The following is a 21,565-nucleotide window of genomic DNA, read 5'->3' on the forward strand; positions in this document are numbered from 1 at the left end:
CATATCAACATCCAATTTCTATTCCTCAAGCTGGACAGATTCTCTGAAAGTGATCGGACGAATAGCTAAAGTCGAACGAGAGAGATCGGTAAACATAGGGCTTTTGTCCCAGATTGATAGACGAGAGGACTTTGACACAAGCTTTTTAAAGAAATTGTGAAAGAAGATTCTAGCGAGCACTCTTCCACCCCTACGCTATAACGAATTCTCCGCTTGTAGAAGCTGGATGAGCGGGAAGGACCGGAACACATACACATCAATATGAAAACCATCATTGGCAACTATCGCCGACCAAAGATTCACACTATCAGAACTTACCATTAGAAACTCCAAACCAAGGGCGTTAACATACATAAAAATAAGCCAAATTTAATGATTGAATTTTCGTAAATTTAATTTTTAATTTTCATCCAACACCTATATATGCACTACCAGTCGTCACTAGCCACCATGGTCGGTGGTTTTCGACAATCAGAGGCAACCACTTAATACCCAAGAGCCCATCAACCAACATACCAAAAAATCAACAAGATTTAATTACCAAATCTCCTTAGATATAAGCGTAAACGTTTGACCCATCCGCCTATATATGCACTACCAGTCACCATTGACTATCATGGCCGGTGATTTCAGATGATTGGAGGCAACCACCCGACATCTAATGGTTCATTGACCAACATACCCAAAAATCAGCAAAAAAATAGATAAAAGATAAGAAAAGATAGGAGATATGAGACAAAACCAACAACTAGTCAGGAGACAATCGACAATAGCTTGCACCGCCGGTGGCATGCTCGGTTGACGGCCATGGTCGTAGTGACAGTGGTGGTCGACGATAAGAAGAGATAAGAGATGTGAATTTGTGAGAGATTGGAGTGCTGGGTGTTCTCTGCATTTTTAACATTTTGGGTGTTTTCAATTAGTTTTGGTTGAAAACACCAAAAATGATAAATGTTATTTTGAGTTTTTTTTATAATTTTTTTAAAAAATAACAAAATAAGTTTTCAATCTTTTAAAAAACTAAAAACTCAAAATGGATTAAAAACATAAAAAAAAAATGCAATCTAAATGTTTTTCATACTTGATTCAGGCGTGTAATGTGACAAGACAATCCCTATAGTTTGTTTCTTTCATGAAACTCTATCATTTAGTTCTTCAACTCTTTCGTGTTTCACACTATCTTTAAAAATACGTGATAAATAGATCAGGTAATGTTACATTTATAGAATGGTTTTGGTAAAATTATCATCCAAAATGATATGCCTCATAAATATCAATGCAAAATATAACTCCCAATCAACAAGTATCATCAATGAATATAATTATTCTAGTCACATTCCCTTTTCTTTGTGAAAATACCATTTTCCTTTGCATATATATAATATAATATAGGCTGGAGCTCTGGGAGCGGAAGCCAATATATTGCATTCTGGTGTATCCTTTCAACAGCACTGTAACAACCTCCCAACTGAAGGAATTCAATTGGCTGTATAATAAAAATCAATCAATTTGCTTGAACCATTAGAATTAGCTTCCGAAGAAAATCAAGTCTTTTAAGATGGTTTCTACAATCTACAAGTGCAGGGCAATTTACAGAACTAGATGCATTTAAACAGCCACTGTAAACTGCACGAGTTTAAAAGAAAAATTGAATTAGTCAATTGTGGCCTCCCCACAAAAACAGTTGCCGCCAAATCAAGAGATCCTAAATTTCCACATTAAAGTACATACTTAAGCAAAACGTTCAATGCCTTTCTAAGTGGATAACTTAATGGGCACCAGCAACTTCCAGTCTTCCCCTCGACTCATCACAAAAATACGCTTGTAACCTCGACTCACCACAATGCGCTTTTAACCTGCAGCACAAAAATACGTACAATGACAAGGAAATTATCAATTAGAACGAATATTTGGAAATGAAAAAAATTGCATCCCTCCCCCCCAACTTCTCTATTAAAGAGCATCAAGGAAAAGCAACCTATTTACTTAGGGCCCATGGATGATATAGTTGAGCATCCTCTCATCCCTCTTTCTCCAAACAAACCCAGAAAAGTAAATAGGAGCCAGCCCAATTTTTCCCACTGGCATCAAAACAACATTTAAAGGCATCTGTCTCTCCCAACACAAATAAAACGTCATGCCAAAACTTTCCAGAGACAGCCTAAAACCTGCCAACCACATCACCGTAGGCACAAATTTCAAGCCATCAACCAATTGACAAACACTTCAATGTCTCCACATTATGTTTTTAAGCAAGAGGCTCATGATCAACTAGAGGATATTGGTAATCATTCGAGGGATCTTTTTCACATGTTCTTACAAGTGCATTTGCAAATGCCATTTGGTACAGGCACAAGGAGACTTCTCTTATGTAACATACATTTTACAAAAATGAAACAAGAATCTGCGGGCATTCATCTTTAAGATTCTTTTCACATGTCATACGAGCAATCATGTATAACTTTTCACTCCCATTCTATAATCTCAAACGAAGGAAGTTATACTTAACAACAACAACAACAACAACAACAACATAATAATAATAATAATAAACAAAATAGCGAACAATAACACTAAAGAGAACTAGTTCACTGAATCAAAACAGAGTCCCTCATTAACCAAGAAAAACTAATGGCAGGGGGGCCATGAGGAGGTTTGGAAAATAAGCTCATTCTGTAGTGTGCACAACTTTGCTGCAATCCAGTAATAGCGATAATAACTGCCAGCAGAATTGAGATAGTGCACACTAACAATAACTAGAACAAAATAAAACAACCCTGAATTTTGTTTTCTTTAGCCAAATATTATTTTGAAATAAGCATAACTTCCATGACGTAACAAATTCGAGTTTTGTCAAGTACATGGTGGGCAAACATTAGAGTTCATAAAGGTAACATCAATTATCAAATTAACCACTCAAAAGATAAATCATATTAGAGGCACGAAAATTATAATTCACCAAAAGTAATACATGGATCACTTTCTCCATTTAAAGCCATGGTTCACCAAACCTATACCCATATTTGACATAGGCAAGTTGACAACTTGCAAACAAGGGTCATAAACCAGGTACAGTGGCAACTGCTATAAGCCCCAACACTGCAGAATAGGCTTGAGCCATAGGAATAGCCTCTTCACCAAAAGCGGGCATAAGACTACCTATCGTCTACCTTTACCAGACCCTGCTACAAGCAAGAGCCTTCTACACAGAGTACAACCATTCATTTAGTTGAGAACATGTATTTCATATGAACCTACAATCTCATACCATTCCATTTGCTAGTCACAGAACTTATTTCTTAATGTGAACTCCATACAGTAACAAAGCCATTACAAACTAGTAGTTAGATCAACCTCAGAGAGCTATCTTAAGAAATTGATAATCTATTATAGAAAACTAAACCCAATACAGACAAAAATGATAAAACACATTCAGCCCTTTTTTAGGGTTAATTTAAACCCTTGGGAAGATCAACATAATAATTTTATTTGTTTTTCCTAATCTTTTGCTCACTTTATCTGCAAAAGTATCTGGCAATTCCTGGTTATTTACAGATTTCTTTTGCCATCAGGCCAACCATACAATTGCATGGAATCACAATGACCAAATATCTTTTGCTTTCATTGTAATACTTTCTAAGAAATAAGAACACAATATGATTGCTTTCTTAGCCTTTTCTGCAGCATGAAAAGTGAAATTCCATTAAATACATATAGGAATTCACAAAGATGCATTAAACGTTCATGCAGCTGATAGAGACAGCACCAGGCAGTGATTTGCTTTTTAGCAATTGCAGCAGCCATCAAATTATGCTAGTCAGGAAGTGGAATGGAGACAATAAAGGATACACTGATGTTTTGACAGTCAGGGTATGGAGTGTTTTAAGTCACAAGTCCAATAAAAGTGTGGAGGAAACAATGTTGGAACATAACTTCATTATGGCATATTGTTCCACATAGTGAATGCACATGCATGGTAGAGAAAGAAAACTCAGCTTCCGATAGTTGTTCATATAACAATCAATCAAATGAAAACAACATAGGAAAATAAACCTCCACTAGGGTCATTTGTTTGCCAGACTGGATAAAGCCCCAGAGATATCCAACCAGTTAACATATCCCATGTTTGCTTCCAGCTAGATTAAAATCTGATAACCTAGCATCATGTGATAAAGGACTGCAGCAGGTTTGTATCCTTATAGCCCCAAATAGAATATCAAAATTCAGGTTGGATAGCTCATATGCAATATATGTATATATATATATATGGGATAACGGTTAATAGAAACATACCCTAAAAGAATTTAAGTAAAATGAAAAAAAGGAAACAGAAAAATAATTATAGGTAAAAGATGGTAACAACCAACTACATGATTTAGTACTCGGATTAATTTAACTTCCATTGCTTACTAAAATCACCAGTAGAAAAGAAATCATTTTAAGAACATAAGTTAAACATTAGATCTTATTGGAATATTTAAGTTTAGAGAAGGGAAAAAAATAAAGATGAATTTAGGAAACAAAATGCATTTCTGAAGTTTGACAGCCACATACAATTCACTCACATTTCTAAAACAAAACCTTTAGTAACACAACTCAAGACAGTGTAACCTTGTTCATTTTATGTGGTTGTTCACATATTGTTCAAACAAATCCCATACTTGATATTATTAAACTGCTCTTTCACATGCATACCAAATTCTGAATTTCAATAATTGTGTCCACAACATATCAACATATATTTCTTATAGACTATTTTAAATATGTATCTATACATGCACGTGCACATATAAATAATAGACACAGCAAACCTTGGCCTACATACAGAACAGATTGCAAAACCACGCCAATTGCAGTCACATATAAAAAAGAAAGGTCAAATCAATTAGAAAAGTACCAAGACCATATCTTTCTTTCATATGTTTTCTTTTTCTTGGGGGAATGCGGTTGTGGATGTGAAGGATGCAAAAAGACACAAGGAGATTGGTCTCTCTACCAGCTGCAATCAATGGTGGCTTTTGGCGGGTGGTTGGGGTGGGGATGGGGGGATAGAATGTGGGGGTGCAATAAGATGTAGGGATGTGCACGGTTTGGTTTTTGGAGAAAACCGAACCACTCAGTTTGGGTTTTATTAGTTCAGTTTTTCAAAACCATTTTTTTTTTTTGGTTACTTTAGATGCTTTGCCTATTCCTTGTTAGAATTCAACCATTTATACTCTCTGCTTCTTAAACTTCCCTCAAAATCTGGTTTCTTAGCAATTTCTGGAGGGTGAATATGCAGGTCCTTGGGTCCAAAGAGTGCAATTATAATGTGATGTGTAAAATGCAATTGGTTAAATTTCCCTTCCTCACTCATTTCACAATCAAACATGATTGACACCTCATGAATACAGCTCTCTCACCCAAAACAAGGAAGGGGCCCAATTCTACATAACAACGAAAATCACAGGTAAAGCTATCTTCCATAGTTGAAGCTCAGAAAGACTAACAGATGGGTGAAAGAGAGACAAGTGAGAGTTTGAAAGACAGAGAGAGTGAGAGACAAGTGAAACTGAGAGATTGAGGGGGAGGACATAAATCAGAAACAGCCTAAATGGTTATTTGGAACTTCAGTTCAGTTCAGGTTATCTTGGTTCGGGTTTCAATTTGACACGATTCCTCAGCACCCTAAACTAAAACCAAACCAAGATCCTTGATTTTTAAAAGCCTGTGAACAGTGTTAGTATCGCACAATACAAGATAGCAGTGTTATTAAAGGCGCACCTAGGTGCAAGGCGCGCCTTTGGTGCCTGCAATGCTCCCAGGTGGGTGCAGACATGCCTAGGCCTCAGGTGCCCTTGGGCTTAGGTGCACCTGGCTGTTTTAACTACTTTTACTATTTAAGTGTTTGTTGCTGTAATTTTTAATAAAATCCTAATAGCCAAAGAAACTTTTTAGATTCCAATTCCAATTATAACTAAATACTAAATAAACAACAAATCAAAAGAAAAAGAAACAAAATAAGAGCTGACAGCCAATAAAAAAAAAAAACATAAAGAAATCTGAAGAGATTGTCAAACCAAAGACCCTGGCTCTCCCTTCTTCAAACGGAACATTTCCTCCTTCAAACTTACCACATTTTAAAGTTTTTATTGCTGTAATTTTTAATAGAATCCTCATAGGAAAAGGAAACTTTTCAGATTCCAATTCCAATTATAACTAAATACTAAATAAACAATAAACCAAAAGAAAAAAAAAATAAGAGCTGACAGTAAATACAAAAAAGAAAGAAATCTGAAGAGACTATCGAACCAAAGAGACTCAGCTCTCCCTACTTCAAACAGCACATCTCCTCCTTCAAACTTACTGCATCATCTCCCTAATCAGTTAATCTTAATTAGGATTTAAGATCTATAAATTATTTAAGATTTAATTTAAGTTGACTAAAGACTTTTCTTACAAAGCTTTTTAACTTTTGTTATGCTTATATGCCAGTTGTTGAAACATAATGGGATATGTTTTGCTGAAATAGTGGGATATGTTTTGCTGAAATTTACAAGTATATAACTTGTTTTAATATTTTTTTTAATTAGTATATGTAGAATTTTTTAATTTTCTTGATAACATGCTTGTAAATATATTATTAAAAGTTAGGACCTATTTTCTATTTTTTTCTTCAACTATAACATATATTTTTCTTTTTTCCAGTTAACATGCACCTAATTCCACTAGAAACGCGCCTCGCCTTGTGCCTTGCACCTCAAGCTCCAACACTCTTGTGTGCCTTATTGCACCTTGGGCCTTTCATAACATTGCGTGATAGGTACCATACGGTTTGATTTGATATCCATCCCCACCAATATGAACCATAGAGTTAATTGTATTTTGCTTTGAATTGCAACCTCAATTGCATGTATCGTACAATACGAGACATTCTGGGTGAACTGTACAATTCAGGGAAGTCAAAAAAAGACTTAGTAGTGAAGTTCTACAATTGATTGTGACAGACCCAGTCAAATATGCTAAACCCAAATGTGAAGCAACTCAGTTTTTTTTTTCCATTTTAAGACTATAACTTATGATTTGTCAATTTATAACTTGTGTAATGCTTATGGTTAATTTTGGAAGCCTAGGCAACTTATTTTAGTTCCATACATGACGTCAATATTGTTAAACTTGGGTTAAAATTACTATTTTGAGTATTTTCATCATGTTATAGGTATAAACATATTTTTGATAGTATTTTTTAAGCTATTTATCAAAATGTCATTGTATCTACGATAAGATACAATTCACAGACTCAGTTCAGAAATTTGACCTTTCAATTCACAATATGTATCTCAATTTGACAACTACGCTTGTGAACCAAAACCGAACCACACTTAATGAATATTGAACCAATCTAAACTGAATGTTCAGTTCGGTTTCTCAATTTTCATGGTTCATGGTTCATTTGTACACCAAACTGGTGCTGGTTCTCTCCAATGAAGATTAGTCAGAGAAGTGCTATAGAAATAACACATGAAGAAATTAGATTCTGCTATATATAATAAGTAAAATTAAAACAAACAAACCTTGGAAGTTTTTGGTTGGGGGGGGGGTGGTGTTTGAAAGGAGGGGAAGAAGAGGAAGAAAGTACCACCACAACTTGTATAAGAATCAGGTGATAAAATAAAAGAAAACCACGGAACTGACCTTCAAAATTCCAAATGAAAGACAGCAATTGTCATATCATAGGAACCTAGGCTTTCTGTCTGATGGCTTCAAAATCTGGAAAGAGCACATTAAGCTTTCATCCACACTCATCATTGCACCAGCATTATCAAATTCGCCACAATAGTTTGGGGCAGAGAATATTGTAACAAGCTGTCTGTCAGCAAAAAACTCATAACCATCCTCTACAACCTGGACAAGAAACTCTCATTAACACAATGTCCATAGAAACCCCCCCCCCCCCCTCCCCCTTCCCCCACCAAAAAAAAAAGAAAAAAAAAGAGGAAGCTAATGTCAAAACCTGATGGGCACGACAAACAAGGTCCATATCATGCTGCATTAAGAATTCTGCAACCTTATCAGAGCCGAAGGTAAATGAAACTCCTCTATCATTCATTCCCCAGCCTTTGACCTCTCTACTAGGATCTGACCAGAGTAAATCACAAAGTAAACCAGAGTCTGGAACATCAGTTGGTCGAGGTAAGCTTCGTATCTGGTCCAAGTTTGTTAGGTCAGGAGAAAGGCCACCATGCATGCACAATATTTTGTCATCTATAAGAGCAGCTACAGGAAGACAGTTAAAACACTCTGTAAAGATTTTCCAAAGTCTCACGTTAAACCGGCGTTTACATTCATCATAAAATCCATATATCCGATTGATAGAAGCACATTCGTGGTTTCCCCTTAAAAGAAAGAAGTTTTCAGGGTATTTTATCTTGTAGGCAAGCAGAAGGCATATAGTTTCCAAACTCTGCTTGCCACGGTCCACATAGTCACCTAGGAACAAGTAGTTGGCTTCAGGAGGAAAGCCCCCATATTCAAAAAGCCTTAACAAATCACCATATTGCCCATGAATGTCACCTGAAATTCAGGCAAAAAAACAAACACAAAAGTTAGAACTTAAACAAAATGACAAAGGATAAGCACATCTCAATTAAAATATGTACATACAAGGCCTTTTGATAACATAGAAGAAAGAAAGGAGATAAGATATTCTAGGAGAGGTAACTATAAATATTGTTAATCATAGTTGTCAAAGGTGCACCTAAGCACAAGGCGCAGCTCTGTGCGCCTCAGAACCACCGAGGCACCGCAACATGCATGAGAGGGCGCCCTTCATGCACCTGGTATATAAAGTGTATTAAAACCCTATTTCTTGTCCAATTTGTCATCTTAGATCTCATTTTTCTGGTTGATTTGATGGCATGTTCTTGTAATCCTTTGGCTGTGATATTCACTTGCTGAAGAACTAGTCGCACATGCGGGTGCATGGCCTGTCCTCCAGTGACCTGTTTTCACCCTCTCAGTGACCTTTTCTCTATTAGCCAGCATGAAATTGTGGTAGTTGGTTGCGTCACTCTGCATCCCTGTGTGTTCCCCATTTTTCTTTCTTCTGATTTCTGTTGCAATTTAGAGGAAACTAATTTTTGGCTGTAATTGCTTTTTTGGGTGTGTTCTACTCAAATTTCTTTTTCTGTCTCCAAATTTCTGTTGCAATTTAGAAGAAACTAATTCTTGGCTGTAATTGCTTTTTTGGTCGTGTTCTACTCAAATTTCTTTTTCTGTCTCCTAATTTCTGTTGCAATTTAGAATAAACTAATTCTTGGCTGTAATTGCCTTTTCAGGTGTCTTCTACTCAAATTTCTTTTTCTATCCCCTAATTTCTGTGGCAATTTAGAAGAAGCTAATTGCAAAAGGAACAGATTATTTTCTATCATTGTCTTTCACTATGCACTCTACAGATTTTTCTCTCTCTTCTTATTTCTTTTGCAATTTAAATGAAACTAATTGTTTTTGCTGTGTGTTCTGTTGTAATTTTTTTTTCTTTCTTCAAATTGCAAGAGAAATTAGAAGAAACTAATTGTTTTTCAGCAGTGTGTACCTGCTGTAATTTTTTCTTCCCTCTAATTTCTTTTGCAGTTAGAAGAAAGCAAATGTTTTCTGCAATAAAATTAGTTGTTATTATGGGGTTGGTTATTTGTCATTTATAATTTTTTGAGTTTGCATCGACCCTCTTATAGGTACATATTGAAAAGAATGGTGTATAACTATTTTTTGAGCATTTTGAACAAAAAATATCTCATGTGCATGAGGCCTGCGCTTTGCCTTGTGCCTAAGCCCAAGCACTCCTTTGAGCCTTATTGTACCTTGTGCCTTTGACAACTATGTAGAACATATATATGCACTGAAGGTGGGTTAGGAGAGAAGATAAAAGGCAAAATTGTGGATAGACTTAGAGAGATCAATACAACAGATACCTAGAGAAGAAAAAATCATCATAGGAGGTGACTTAGATGGTAATATGGGCAGGGAACAGAATGGGTATAGAGATTACTACATGGAGGTTATGGATTTGGGTAAATAAATGAGGGTAAAGCCATTCTGAATTTTTATCTTAGCCAAGTCTAGGTTTAATAAACAGGACGAACACTCGATCACATATAAAAATGGCAAATCAACAACCCAAATAGACTATTTTCTTAAATGGTCATTTGGGTAGGGAAGGGAATGGACATAGAATACAGGGAGAATGCTTGACTACTCAACATAGACTTTTGATCATTGATGTTCATATAAAAAATGACACAAAATGAAGCCCAACAACTAGATGGTGGGATTTAAAAGGTGATGAACAAAAGATTTTCCCAGGAAAAGTGCGGCAAAAGAGATTGGATCTTTGAAGGAGAGGTTAACCAAATGTGGAGTGAAATAGCTATTGTAATTCAAAATACAACCAAAATGGTTCTCAAAGAGTCAAAGGGAAAAGTCCCAAGTCAAAAATAGTCTTGATGGTGGAATGAAGAGTTACAAGAGAAACCCAAAACTAAGACAGCTAAGACTTTACATAAATGTTGCAGTGAAGAAACCTAAAGAGATATAGTTTGGCCAAAAAAAAAACAGAAAAAAGCTCATAAATGAAGCAAAGTCAAAAGCTTTATGAAAATTTGTATCAACAACTTGATACAAAAGATGGGAAAAGAGATATATATAAATATATATGGATATAGATATATATCTATCACCTAGCTAAAGCAAGCGAGAAAAAAAACAAGAGATTTAAGCCAAGTGAAATGCATCAAATATGAAAACCAGAAAATATTGGTGATAAGGAGGCAATCAAGGAGAGAGAGGAGTATTTCTTTAAGTTATTCAATGAAGGTAGAACAAGTTTCATGTTTGAGGCATGGGAAAACATGTCAATTGAACTAGTCTTGGATGAACTTCATTAATGATTAGCTTAAACGTCCTGAGAATTTTCACAAACAATGTCATGGGAAAACAATGCTTGATGTCAATTAATGCATCCCAAAGTGTGAAGAAATGTCATCAACTCCCAAGGGAGCATCATCATCAGAGAATTATATCAGCAGAAAAACACAGAAAAGGAGCAGCAGTGAATCAGCAGAAATCATAGATGCAAAGAACCCATGGAACAGCAGCAAAAGAAACGAACAGAGAAGACAATATTCATTATTGGCCCAAAGCCATGACCTCATGTACATCTCTACACATTCATTCATCTACCCACATGACAATTCAAGTTACCCCTAATAATCTATTAATCTTCTCTCTTCGAAGCATTCTCCTTCCAACTTAGATAACAATTTATCCTTCTTGACAACACATCTCATTTTTTCAAGGTAAACGATAATGATTCTTCTCCTCATCATTGTCACATTCCAAGGGGTAGCTATGTAATAGTGCCCCTATACTCTGTTAGGATATATATATATATATATATATTTTGTCTTTTTTCCCTTTTGTCTTTTAGCAAGGTGGTTACAGCCTTTGTCCTGTAGTAAGGGTCTGACAATCAGCTGTGCACCTATATATGGAGCTGCAGCCTGAGGTTGGATTCATGAATGGAATTAATGAAACTTCTGTAATTCCCCCTTATCTTCTTCTCGGTGATCTCCTTGCTCTATTATATTCTCATCTTCTTCTTGCTGTTGTTTCCTTCTTAATCTTTCTGTCTTTCTCTCCCTCTCACCTGATTCTTCCCCAAATTTCTCTCTTAATCTTCCAAATCCCATTTCACACCCTAGTTCAACCCTAAGGGTGTGAAAATCATCAAATCCATTATCTCCATATATTTTCTTCAAATAATTCAAATATCCATGATCTAATCATGAGCCTATAGTCTAGATTAACTTCTGCACTTGCATTTGTCTATAAAAATTCAAGAACCATTACAAATTTAACACTACATCCATGGACCAATACAATAGTCATAGCCCTTTTTTGCTGTTTCAATTATTCCAACATGCCACTAAAAGAGTAACACACCAACAAATAATGGTTTGTCTAGAAACTATGTTCAAAAGATCTGATAAGTTTAACATCAACTATCAGCTACCTAACACAACTATTTCATCTAGACGTGAGACCAACTATGATGAGTAGTAATACCTTCAACATTATTAAACAAAGCTAGTGAAGTAACTTCAATGGCAGTGGGATCATGGCTGTGTGGTAGGAGGTTGTACGATGGAGGTGGGAGGCTGACAGAGGTTTTGGCCTTTGAATAAAATCGGATATGGAGACAGCAAAGTTATCAAAGTTGCAAGGCACAAATTAGCGCTTGTGGCCTATGTGCGAGGCGCAAGGCAAAGCGCAAGCGTCAGGCACATGAGGCCCACATTTATTCAAAATGCATATAAAATACTTTATACACTATTCTTTTCAATATCTACCTATAAGGAGGTAGATGCAAACTCATGACAAATAACTAACCCTATAATAACGACTAATATTATTGCAGAAAAATAATTAGTTTCTTCTAACTGCAAAAGAAATTAGAGGAAAGAAAAAACTATAGCAGAACACACTGCAAAAAACAATTACAGGATAAAAATTAATTTCTTCTAATTTCTCTTGCAATTAGAAGAAAGAAAACAAAAATTACAATAGAACACACAGCAAAAACAATTAATTTCCTTTAAATTGCAAAAGAAATGAGAGAGAGAGAGAGCACAATGAAACATTTGTTTCTTAGCAATTAGTTTCTTCTAAGTTGCAACATAAATCTTTATATATATAAAAGTAGGATAGTCATTGTTAATAGTTGACTTCTATAATTTCCCTCCTAAATTGTGCTAATTTTCTTTTTTTAAGCTATTACTCTGCCTACATTCAATTTATTGAATACAGCAAATTCTAATGCACCAAAAAATGAATTATTCAATTTATTGAATACGACAATTCCAATGTATCAAAAAATAAATTATTCAGTTTATTGAATACAATAGATAAATATTTAGGAATAAAAAAATATATCTTCCACATTAAACAGCAGATAAATATGGTTAGTGATGGTTTCAACCTTAATTCTTCAAGAAGATAAATATTAATAAATGTGCTTACATTGAATTTATTGAATACAATAGGTTCCAATACACCAAAAAATAAGGTTACGTTCTCTTTGTTGTTTTCAAGTCATTTTTAATTTTCAATTTTCTAAAATAATGAAAATGCGTTCTGTTTTTAAAAATATATTTTTGAAAACAAAAAAAAAAAATTATAAAGAAAACTCAAAACAACAAAAAGTTATTTTGAGTGTCTTCATCCAAAACAAACTCTAAACTCAAAACATATTTATTTAATTATTTATTCATATTTTATTATTGTAATGGAAAAAATATTACAAAATTCATTAACTTTAAAATGTATATATATTTTTTAATAATATATTAACATTAAATATTTCTAATTTACTGAATAATCAAATTTATTAAATAAAATATTATTAAAAAATTATTTTCAAAATTTCAAAGAGAACATGCTTTCTAATTTTTTGTTTTGAGAAATAGTTTTTTAAAATGATAAAGAGAACGCTTTTTCAATTTTCAAAAAAATAGACTACCAAAACAGAAAAATGAAAATGAATTCAAAACTCAAAATTGAAAATTGAAAAGTAAAGAGAACGCAGCCTAAATTATTCGATAATGATTTATTCAATTTATTAAATACAGCATATTCCAATGCACCAAAAAATGAATTACTGAATAATGATTTATTCAATTTATTGAATACAGCAGGTTTCAATGCACCAAAAAATGAATTATTCAATTTATTGAGTATAGCAGTTCCAATGCATCAAAAAATAAATTATTCAATTTATTGAATACAATAGATAAATATTTAGGAATAAAAAAATATATATCTTAGACATATTAAACAACAAATAAATATGGTTAATGATGGTTTCAACGTTAATTCTCCAAGAAGATAAATATTACCGAATGTGCTTACATTCAATTTATTGAATACAATAGGTTCCAATGCACCAACAAATAAATTATTCAATTTATTGAATATTGCAGGTTCCAATGCACCAAAAAATGAATTATTCAATTTATTGAGTATAACAGTTCCAATGCATCAAAAAATAAATTATTCAATTTATTGAATACATTAAATAAATATTTAGGAATAAAAAAATATATCTTAGACACATTAAACAGTAAATAAATATGGTTAATGATGGTTTCAACGTTAATTCTTCAAACAAATAAATATTATTGAACGTACAACTATATCAATTAAAGCTAGTAAGGTGGAGACTTAATAAGTTGACTATGCTAATTTATTTTTTTTCCCAAGCTATTACTCTGTCTACATTCAATTTATTGAATATAGTAGATTTCAATGCACTAAAAAATGAATTATTCAATAATGATTTATTCAATTTATTGAATACAGCAAGTTCCAATGCACCAAAAAATGAATTATTCAATTTATTGAATATAACAGTTTCAATGCATCAAAAAATAGGGTTGAAGATGCTAATACGTGATAAATAAGGTGAACAAACAACTTCGACCACAAATGTTGTATACAAATAAGTCTTTCAAAATTTATTTTAATCACAATGAAATAAAATTGTTGTTCCTTCACTAATTCATGTAGTATATTAAATTTGCTATAATGTGCATTTCATATTTTGAACTATTATTTTATACATGTTTTTGTTGGATATTGTATCCCGTGCATCGCACGGGTCGAGAACTGGTTAGAAGAAATAATAAAAAATTAGAGTACAATACACAGTGAAAAGCAATTACAACAATGAACATAGTTTCTAAATTGCAAAAGAAATTAGAAGGAAAGAAAAATGAAGTAGAACTCAGACTTGAGTAGTTATCTAGCAAGTGAACATCACTACCAAACAATCCCAATGAGTGGAAGCAAACCTGCGGCTTACACTGCTAGGTGCACCTCTCACCAATATACAAGAATACGCAACCAAATCACCAAGAAATAAGATCTCAGATGACAAATGAGCAAGAAATAGGGTTTTAATACACTCATATATACAAGGGATGCGCCTCATGTGCCTTCCACGTTGCATGAGAGCACGCTTCATGCCCCTAGGCAGCACCTCAAGCATGGCACTGAGCCTCAGTGGTGATGAGGTGCCCAGAGCTGCACCTCTGTGCGCCTTGCATGCCTTTGACAACTATGGGGGACAGACATTGGTTTGCACTTAAGTGAGATGAATAAGAGAAACTATTTGTGTATAATTATTTTTTGTGTACATAATTTTCTTCTTATATATAGACAGACGGTAAGGTCATTTTGGGATTAAACAAGTTAGCTGGCTGCTTGCATTACAGACAACCAGTTTCCATCAAATTTAGCTACCAGTGGGTTAGCAGAAAGATAAACTTGGCATTAAAATAAAAGTGATGGATGGAGTATATGGCATTTTAGAATGCTGAAATTGAGTGAAAACCAATGTTAGCTTAAGGGGTATGCATGCAATTTTTCCTGTTTGTTGAGATGAATTTTATGATCATCATATCAAAAATTGAATGAATGAAAGTCTTGCATAACTCAATTCACATTCTCTTGCAAAAGTAAACGTTTATTCTATTTTTATACCTCTTCGAACCATTAGCAGAGCATAGATGTAGCCACTGGAAGAAGAAATCAAATAATAGGAAGGAATTTACAAACAAAAAAAATAAATCAACCCAAGAACAAACAAGCATTCCTGCATGCCCTTAGCCCTACAATACATCAAAGGCAGGATTTCGCCACCTGCATTGCCATACAATTGCAAACCCATGCCCAAAATTTATTCGCAACTTCTTGAAATCCTACCAAACGTACAGCAAAAGTACATATGCAACGTGTTTAGCCACCACAAAGGACAAGGAAATGTACGGCAAGCATCCACGGAACCAAAAATTTGAGTCCCCGGAACCCACAACAATCAGATATGAATAACATAACATACACAACAAGGAGAATTTGTTTGTCCTTACCGCAGATCTTGATAGGGGCTTCGAGCTCCAAGAGATTGGGCTGTTGGAGAAAGATCTCCCTGGAAACGTTGCAAAGCTGGCGGATCTCGGCTTCCGAGAGCTGGACCTGCCTGACGGTCCTCGCGTTCCGAAACTCCAGAAGCCTGTTGATAATGTCATCCAGAACGGCAGGGTCCATTCCCTGCCCATTTTGCGCCATTGACCCCCTCTCCCTCTCTTTATTCCCTCCAATTGATTCCTAGGGTTCCAACACCACCACGCAAACCCTAGATTCTCAACAACCAAACAGGACGATCAGGCAAGAAACCAGAACGAATTACAAAACAAATTCGAAAAAGCTTCTCCGGCCGAGTCCTCGGATGAAGAAGTGTCTTCGTTGGGAACAAAGAGAGAGATATAGATAGATGTAGCGGTGTATATATGGAAGAGGGAGAGCGATAGGTATGCGTAAAGTCAACCGCGCATATGTGTGTGTGTGTAGAGAAACGGTATTATATGTAAATCTGGGGACGGGAACGGAGAGGAGAGGAGAGGAGATAAGAGAATGAAAAGATAGATAGACAGAAAGAGAGAGCCGGTGACGGAGAGAGAGAGAGAGAGAGAACTGCAACTCCGATGTGGGGCGGAGGAGCCTATTCTATTTCTATTCCCATTCGGATTTCGTCCGACTCGGGATGATGATCCTTGCCCTTCGTGGGCTTCTTCTATTTATGCCCTCGCTTTTTAGCCCTTTTTTCTCTTTACCTCCCCACCTCTACTCTCTTTTTTCTTTTCCTAAATAAAATCCATTGGTAATTGGTAATGTTAACTATTGTTTGTCGGATAATTATTAATAAGCTATAATAAATATATTTTATTCTTAGATAATGTATACATCAAAGTACATCTTTATTTAAAAAAAAAAAAAGGAAATTACCTTTTTCCTATACAACTTTTGTTTGAAAAAGTTGATGGGAATATAAGGAAAAAATAAAATGGAGAACTTGAACTAGTTAGGGTTAGGGACTTTCTCAATTTATGATGTTAACCAGAGAACAATGCCATTGCAGAGTAGCTATAATTGGAAGAAGTAAAAGCAATCTAAGACACAATTAACAATGTGGTCAAATCTCACGCTCGATTTCGTTTAGGAACGAGTCCAAATTTGAAAAACCGCCACGGCTTGATTTGAATTCAGTTTCAACTTTCAACAGGTTTAGTTCAACAAATAACACCATCGTTTTCTTTGGGATGGCCTCCATATAGCATAATATCCCAAACAAAAAGAAACAAACAAGAGCCGTTAACTTCCTTTTTATGGGTTTCTTTGCCTCGGCATCTTTTGCTTCGGCAAAGCAGCAGCAAGAGCCGCAGCCTCATCATCTTCACCAATCACCATTGATGTCCTAGTCACAGCCTCCAAGGCCCATCCTTTGTTTAGTGAGAAATATTCGGAAAGTGGTTCTCTGTAGATTGGTCACTAAGCAAGGCCACTTCTTTAGTTACATAATAATCAAATGCCTAGTTGCCCTACCTACCCGTGCTAAATTAAATAAGTAAACCAACTATTGCAAGATGCAGGTTCCCTGTTTCCATAGCCCTGCCTTCTGTTTTAAACAGAGAAAGCGGTAAGGATTCAAGAATGCTTTCATTCAACAGAAGTTTCTTCCTTTACCTCTTGAAGTTGAAGCAAGTTTAGTTTACTGCTATTGCTTAATCTGTTGCAAATGAATACTGAACAGAGGGTACATAGAACCCTTTAATGGTGATGGAAATAGGTGGGTGGGTATGTTTTGTGAAGAGTGGAGCAACTGTGGCCCCTGCTTCAGTTGTGATTATCCACTCGGAGCACTAACCTCAGGCATGGCGGGGGGTCGATGTAAGAAAGCATTAGGCACTGTGGGTTTCATATGCTTTTCAATCTGTCACCAAGTTGTCAATGTTATTGCTGCCATGGCGCTTAGCTTTCTTAATAGATGGTATGGAACCCCAGCGGCTTTATTTGATCATTTATCGCAGAAGCCCACAAATGGCTGTCCACTAGCCAGCTGCGTTTGTTGTGCTTCCTCCCTCAGGCCACTAGCTTGGATTTATTCCTGGACTTACTCTCTGATGGTGCTAATGGCAATTTCTTTACAAGGATTCCTATCTTATCCATGGAAACTTTCCATCTACAATTAAGAGGAGTCAAGATTTTGATTGTAATAGATGCTCTAATTCTGATAGTGCCGTCTCAGCGACAGCAAACAGAAGATGCGGGAGAAGATTATGCAGAAAGATGCTGATGTGTGTTTCTCGTGGGTTTGGTTTACTAGCAAGCCCACTTGGGAGATCGCAAGGCCATCCCGGTCTCAACATTCAGCAGCTAAAATGCTGGCGGAACTGATCGTGTGAAGAGTTTGTCAACAACTGCACTCATAGTGGGTTTATTTATTTATTTTTTTTTAAAAAGTGGAATGGCCGGGGAGTTTGAATTTGAAAAGCTAGAAGCTGACCATTTGGTGTCCTTTTTATTATTATTGTTTTGAACATATGAGTGCAGTTGTTGTTTGCTGTTAACAAAATGAGATTCCTTCTTTTCTTTTAGATTGCGCGAAGTACTGTGATGGCCTGAAGGAGGGGAACGCCATGTGAAGATGATTTCCATTCGGGTGTATTGGTGAATTATAACGTGCAAGATCCGAGGGGGAATCGAATATATGGATTTCTAGGGACTGCATTCACTTGACTAATGCATCAAGGAACCGGGATCAAATCAGGCCAGATTTGGATCATTTTGGCCATGATTGTTTAGCAGAGCACTCAAATTGGAATAAGCATGTCTAGAGCTCATCAGCTTGCTTGCACAAATTAAGTTAAATAGAGCTCATTAATAGAATGTATTGAGTCCAAGGTGCCATTTGAAGTTTGTTTCTGTTGAGTGATACATTCTGTAGTGGAATTTTTATCTATGAAGGAAAATATTTTCCTAAAGCAGAGGATTAGAAGAGGCCTACCTTAGAAAGAGAATGTTAAATGATGGTATGAGTTTTATTATAGAATTAATCCAACAAAAAATCTGTAAGGAAACACTATGCTTTCACACCACTCTTTTCGCCCTGTCTCCTCTCAATTGAGATGTTCAATTAATCTGTTACAATCTAACAGGCCAGTATCAGAAACTCCCACTATATCATAAGAACTAAGGATGTCTCATGAAAGACCAAAGACCCCTAAGAAGCCGGTACTTGTTCTTTTTGTTTCAATACTCGCAAGCCTTCTTTTTCATCCCAGAAAAAGTAAACAAGTATTCTACAAGCCTTTATCTTGCCCAAAAAACTGTTCTTCAAATCATTGCTTCCTCACTCAAATGTGAAATTAAGTAGAACAGCAACCTCGCTTTACATTTCCTGATGCATTGCTGACATTGATAGTTGTCCCTTGACCAGGAACTGCAGTGGCAGCTGCCTCCTGGGCTGCCAATGCTTTCTTGCTTATGATATGGTAGATATCTGTCAAAATTGTCTGGAATGCCTTCTCAATGTTAAGAGCTTCCAGTGCAGATGTTTCGAGAAATGAAAGTCCTTCCTTCTCTGCCAAGGCCTGACCGTCCTGCTCAGAAACGGCTCTGAGATGGTTTAGGTCTCTCTTGTTTCCAGCCATCATGATGACAATGTTAGAATCTGCGTGGTCTCTCAATTCTCGGAGCCACCTCTGGACATTATCAAAAGTTTGCCTCTTTGTAATGTCATAGACAAGGAGGGCACCAACAGCTCCTCTGTAGTAAGCACTAGTAATTGCACGATACCTCTCCTGTCCAGCAGTATCCCATATCTGAGCCTTAACTGTCTTTCCCTCTACCTGCATCAGAATATTTATTAGAATATGAATAAAAATCGTCATGGCAGAACATGATGTCAAGACAACCATAACCAAGCTGCATGGAAAAGAAAATGGAGAGGGTATCACTTTTGTTCCAATTTTCAAATAGAACAATTGTTGCCCATCTAGTCTAGTGTTATATCTAACATGCAGACTTTTCAAACATGAGAAACGTAGATTGGGAATCCAAGTAGTATGCTCTATGTTCCTTGGTAAGTAATCAAGCGAACACACAGCCAAATAATTGCAACAGGCAACAGGGATAGAGTGAGATGAGTCTTTCAGTTTGCTACCTGCTGCACATTGACATGATATTGCTGGAACTTATGCTCGTAATTAAGTTAAAATCACAACCTGAAGCCCATAACAATCTTGCACCTCTAAGCAAATGGAGTAAGGTTGTGTTGCATCCATCCAAAATCCGTTGAATGCTGCAGTGGTAGTACTAAATATAATATACAGGAAAAGAGAAACTATGCTGTCCTCCAATTACTTCTAACATTATCGTTCAATTCAATCCCTTCCAACCTCATCCGCTGCCATAGCTTAAGTACTAAATGTTATATACACCGAATCCATATTAACAAATGTTCAAAATTAAAATTTCATGGTCAGAACTCGGAATCTTCCCCATGCCCTATGAATCCCGTTCTAACAGCTTCAATTATATCATGCTAAAAAACCTACCTTGGTTTCACCATATGAATTTACATGAATAAACAGCGGTAAATTGCTCAATAAAAGCTCGACAACGAGAAAGATCCATCCAAACCAGTGAAACCACAATCTAAGCAATTAAAGAACCGAAAAATGTAACTACAGATCTATTCAACTCCTTAATCAACACAGATCAACAACAAACACCAGAGAGACAGAGAAGCCTCACCTGAAGAGTTCTGGTAGCGAATTCGACTCCGATGGTGGATTTGGACTCCAAGCAGAACTCATTCCGCGTAAACCTCGACAGAATGTTTGATTTGCCGACTCCAGAGTCCCCGATCAGTACGATCTTGAACAGATAGTCGTACTCGTGATCTACTTTATTCGCCATCATAAATTAACTTCCCTACACACCAACACAAATTCAGATCCAAACCATCCAATTCAACACAGATCTCATCAGTTTCAAATCATATCCTAACAGCCACAACAGACACGTCCATATCTCACCTTAATACAGGCGCATCCAGATGGATCGAGAACAAATAAGGATAGATGGCGACTCAAAAGCCTAGAACTGGAAGGAAGATGATGGAATTGACGATAGTTTGAAAGGGGAGTCTGGAGAGGTGCGTGCGTGGGAGACGGCCTATGTACCAACGTGCTTGCTGATGTTAAAAGTCAGGTCAGGCGATTATATAATTTGTTGGAAGGGAGAGAATAATGTTTCAAAGGTTGCGGCGTCGTTTCGGGAAGCTGAGGAGAGAAGCATGTTAAGGTGTTGGTTGGCACTGGCACTGGCAACGGCAGACTGGCAAGGCCGGGGCCGGGGCCAGGGTCAGGGGGGTTGGTTGCCACTTGCCAGTGGAGAGAAATATTAAATGGATTCTTTCACGTGCACTTTTGCCGCATTATTATTATTATTATTTAGTTAAATAAACTCTCTCTCTTTTTTTTCCTTCTTTTTTATCTGTCTTGCTTGTGCCAAAAAGAAAAAAATGTTTTCGATGCTTTTAAAGTTAATATATTTTTTCTATATTTTAATATTAAATAAACAAACAAAACGCGAAAAGCAATCTTCAAACTTGATATCCGCATTGGGA

At 35.9% G+C, this 21,565-nt stretch overlaps 2 protein-coding genes across 2 annotated transcripts; both read right to left on the reverse strand.

Annotated features, from left to right (window-relative positions):
• Positions 1 to 1,491: 1,491 nt before the first annotated feature.
• LOC127792569 (serine/threonine-protein phosphatase PP1 isozyme 2) lies at positions 1,492 to 16,647 on the reverse strand. The gene is made up of 4 exons (XM_052323105.1): positions 15,963 to 16,647; positions 7,994 to 8,553; positions 7,675 to 7,884; positions 1,492 to 1,856 (listed from the first exon to the last, which is right to left on the reverse strand). Exons 1-3 carry the CDS (start codon positions 16,159 to 16,161, stop codon positions 7,711 to 7,713), a joined length of 933 nt encoding a protein of 310 aa, XP_052179065.1. The 5' UTR covers positions 16,162 to 16,647; the 3' UTR covers positions 1,492 to 1,856; positions 7,675 to 7,710.
• Positions 16,648 to 18,938: 2,291 nt separating this feature from the next.
• LOC127792577 (ras-related protein Rab2BV) lies at positions 18,939 to 21,227 on the reverse strand. The gene is made up of 3 exons (XM_052323119.1): positions 20,973 to 21,227; positions 20,689 to 20,868; positions 18,939 to 19,781 (listed from the first exon to the last, which is right to left on the reverse strand). The coding sequence occupies exons 2-3, from the start codon at positions 20,854 to 20,856 to the stop codon at positions 19,299 to 19,301; spliced, it is 651 nt and encodes a 216-aa protein (XP_052179079.1). The 5' UTR covers positions 20,857 to 20,868; positions 20,973 to 21,227; the 3' UTR covers positions 18,939 to 19,298.
• Between the last annotated feature and the right edge of the window lie 338 nt (positions 21,228 to 21,565).

This window comes from Diospyros lotus, chromosome 1 (genome assembly GCF_014633365.1).
Source record: "Diospyros lotus cultivar Yz01 chromosome 1, ASM1463336v1, whole genome shotgun sequence".
NCBI classification, from domain to species: domain Eukaryota; kingdom Viridiplantae; phylum Streptophyta; class Magnoliopsida; order Ericales; family Ebenaceae; genus Diospyros; species Diospyros lotus.

Coding starts and splice junctions, on each gene's coding strand:
- LOC127792577 (XM_052323119.1), bottom strand. CDS start 20,856: ATGATGGCGAATAAAGTAGATCACGAGTACGACTATCTGTTCAAGATC. Junction 19,782..20,688: donor TCGCTACCAGAACTCTTCAG/GTGAGGCTTCTC, acceptor ATTCTGATGCAG/GTAGAGGGAAAGACAGTTAA.
- LOC127792569 (XM_052323105.1), bottom strand. CDS start 16,161: ATGGCGCAAAATGGGCAGGGAATGGACCCTGCCGTTCTGGATGACATT. Junction 8,554..15,962: donor AGCCCCTATCAAGATCTGCG/GTAAGGACAAAC, acceptor CCTGAATTTCAG/GTGACATTCATGGGCAATAT. Junction 7,885..7,993: donor TTGTTTGTCGTGCCCATCAG/GTTTTGACATTA, acceptor TTTCTTGTCCAG/GTTGTAGAGGATGGTTATGA.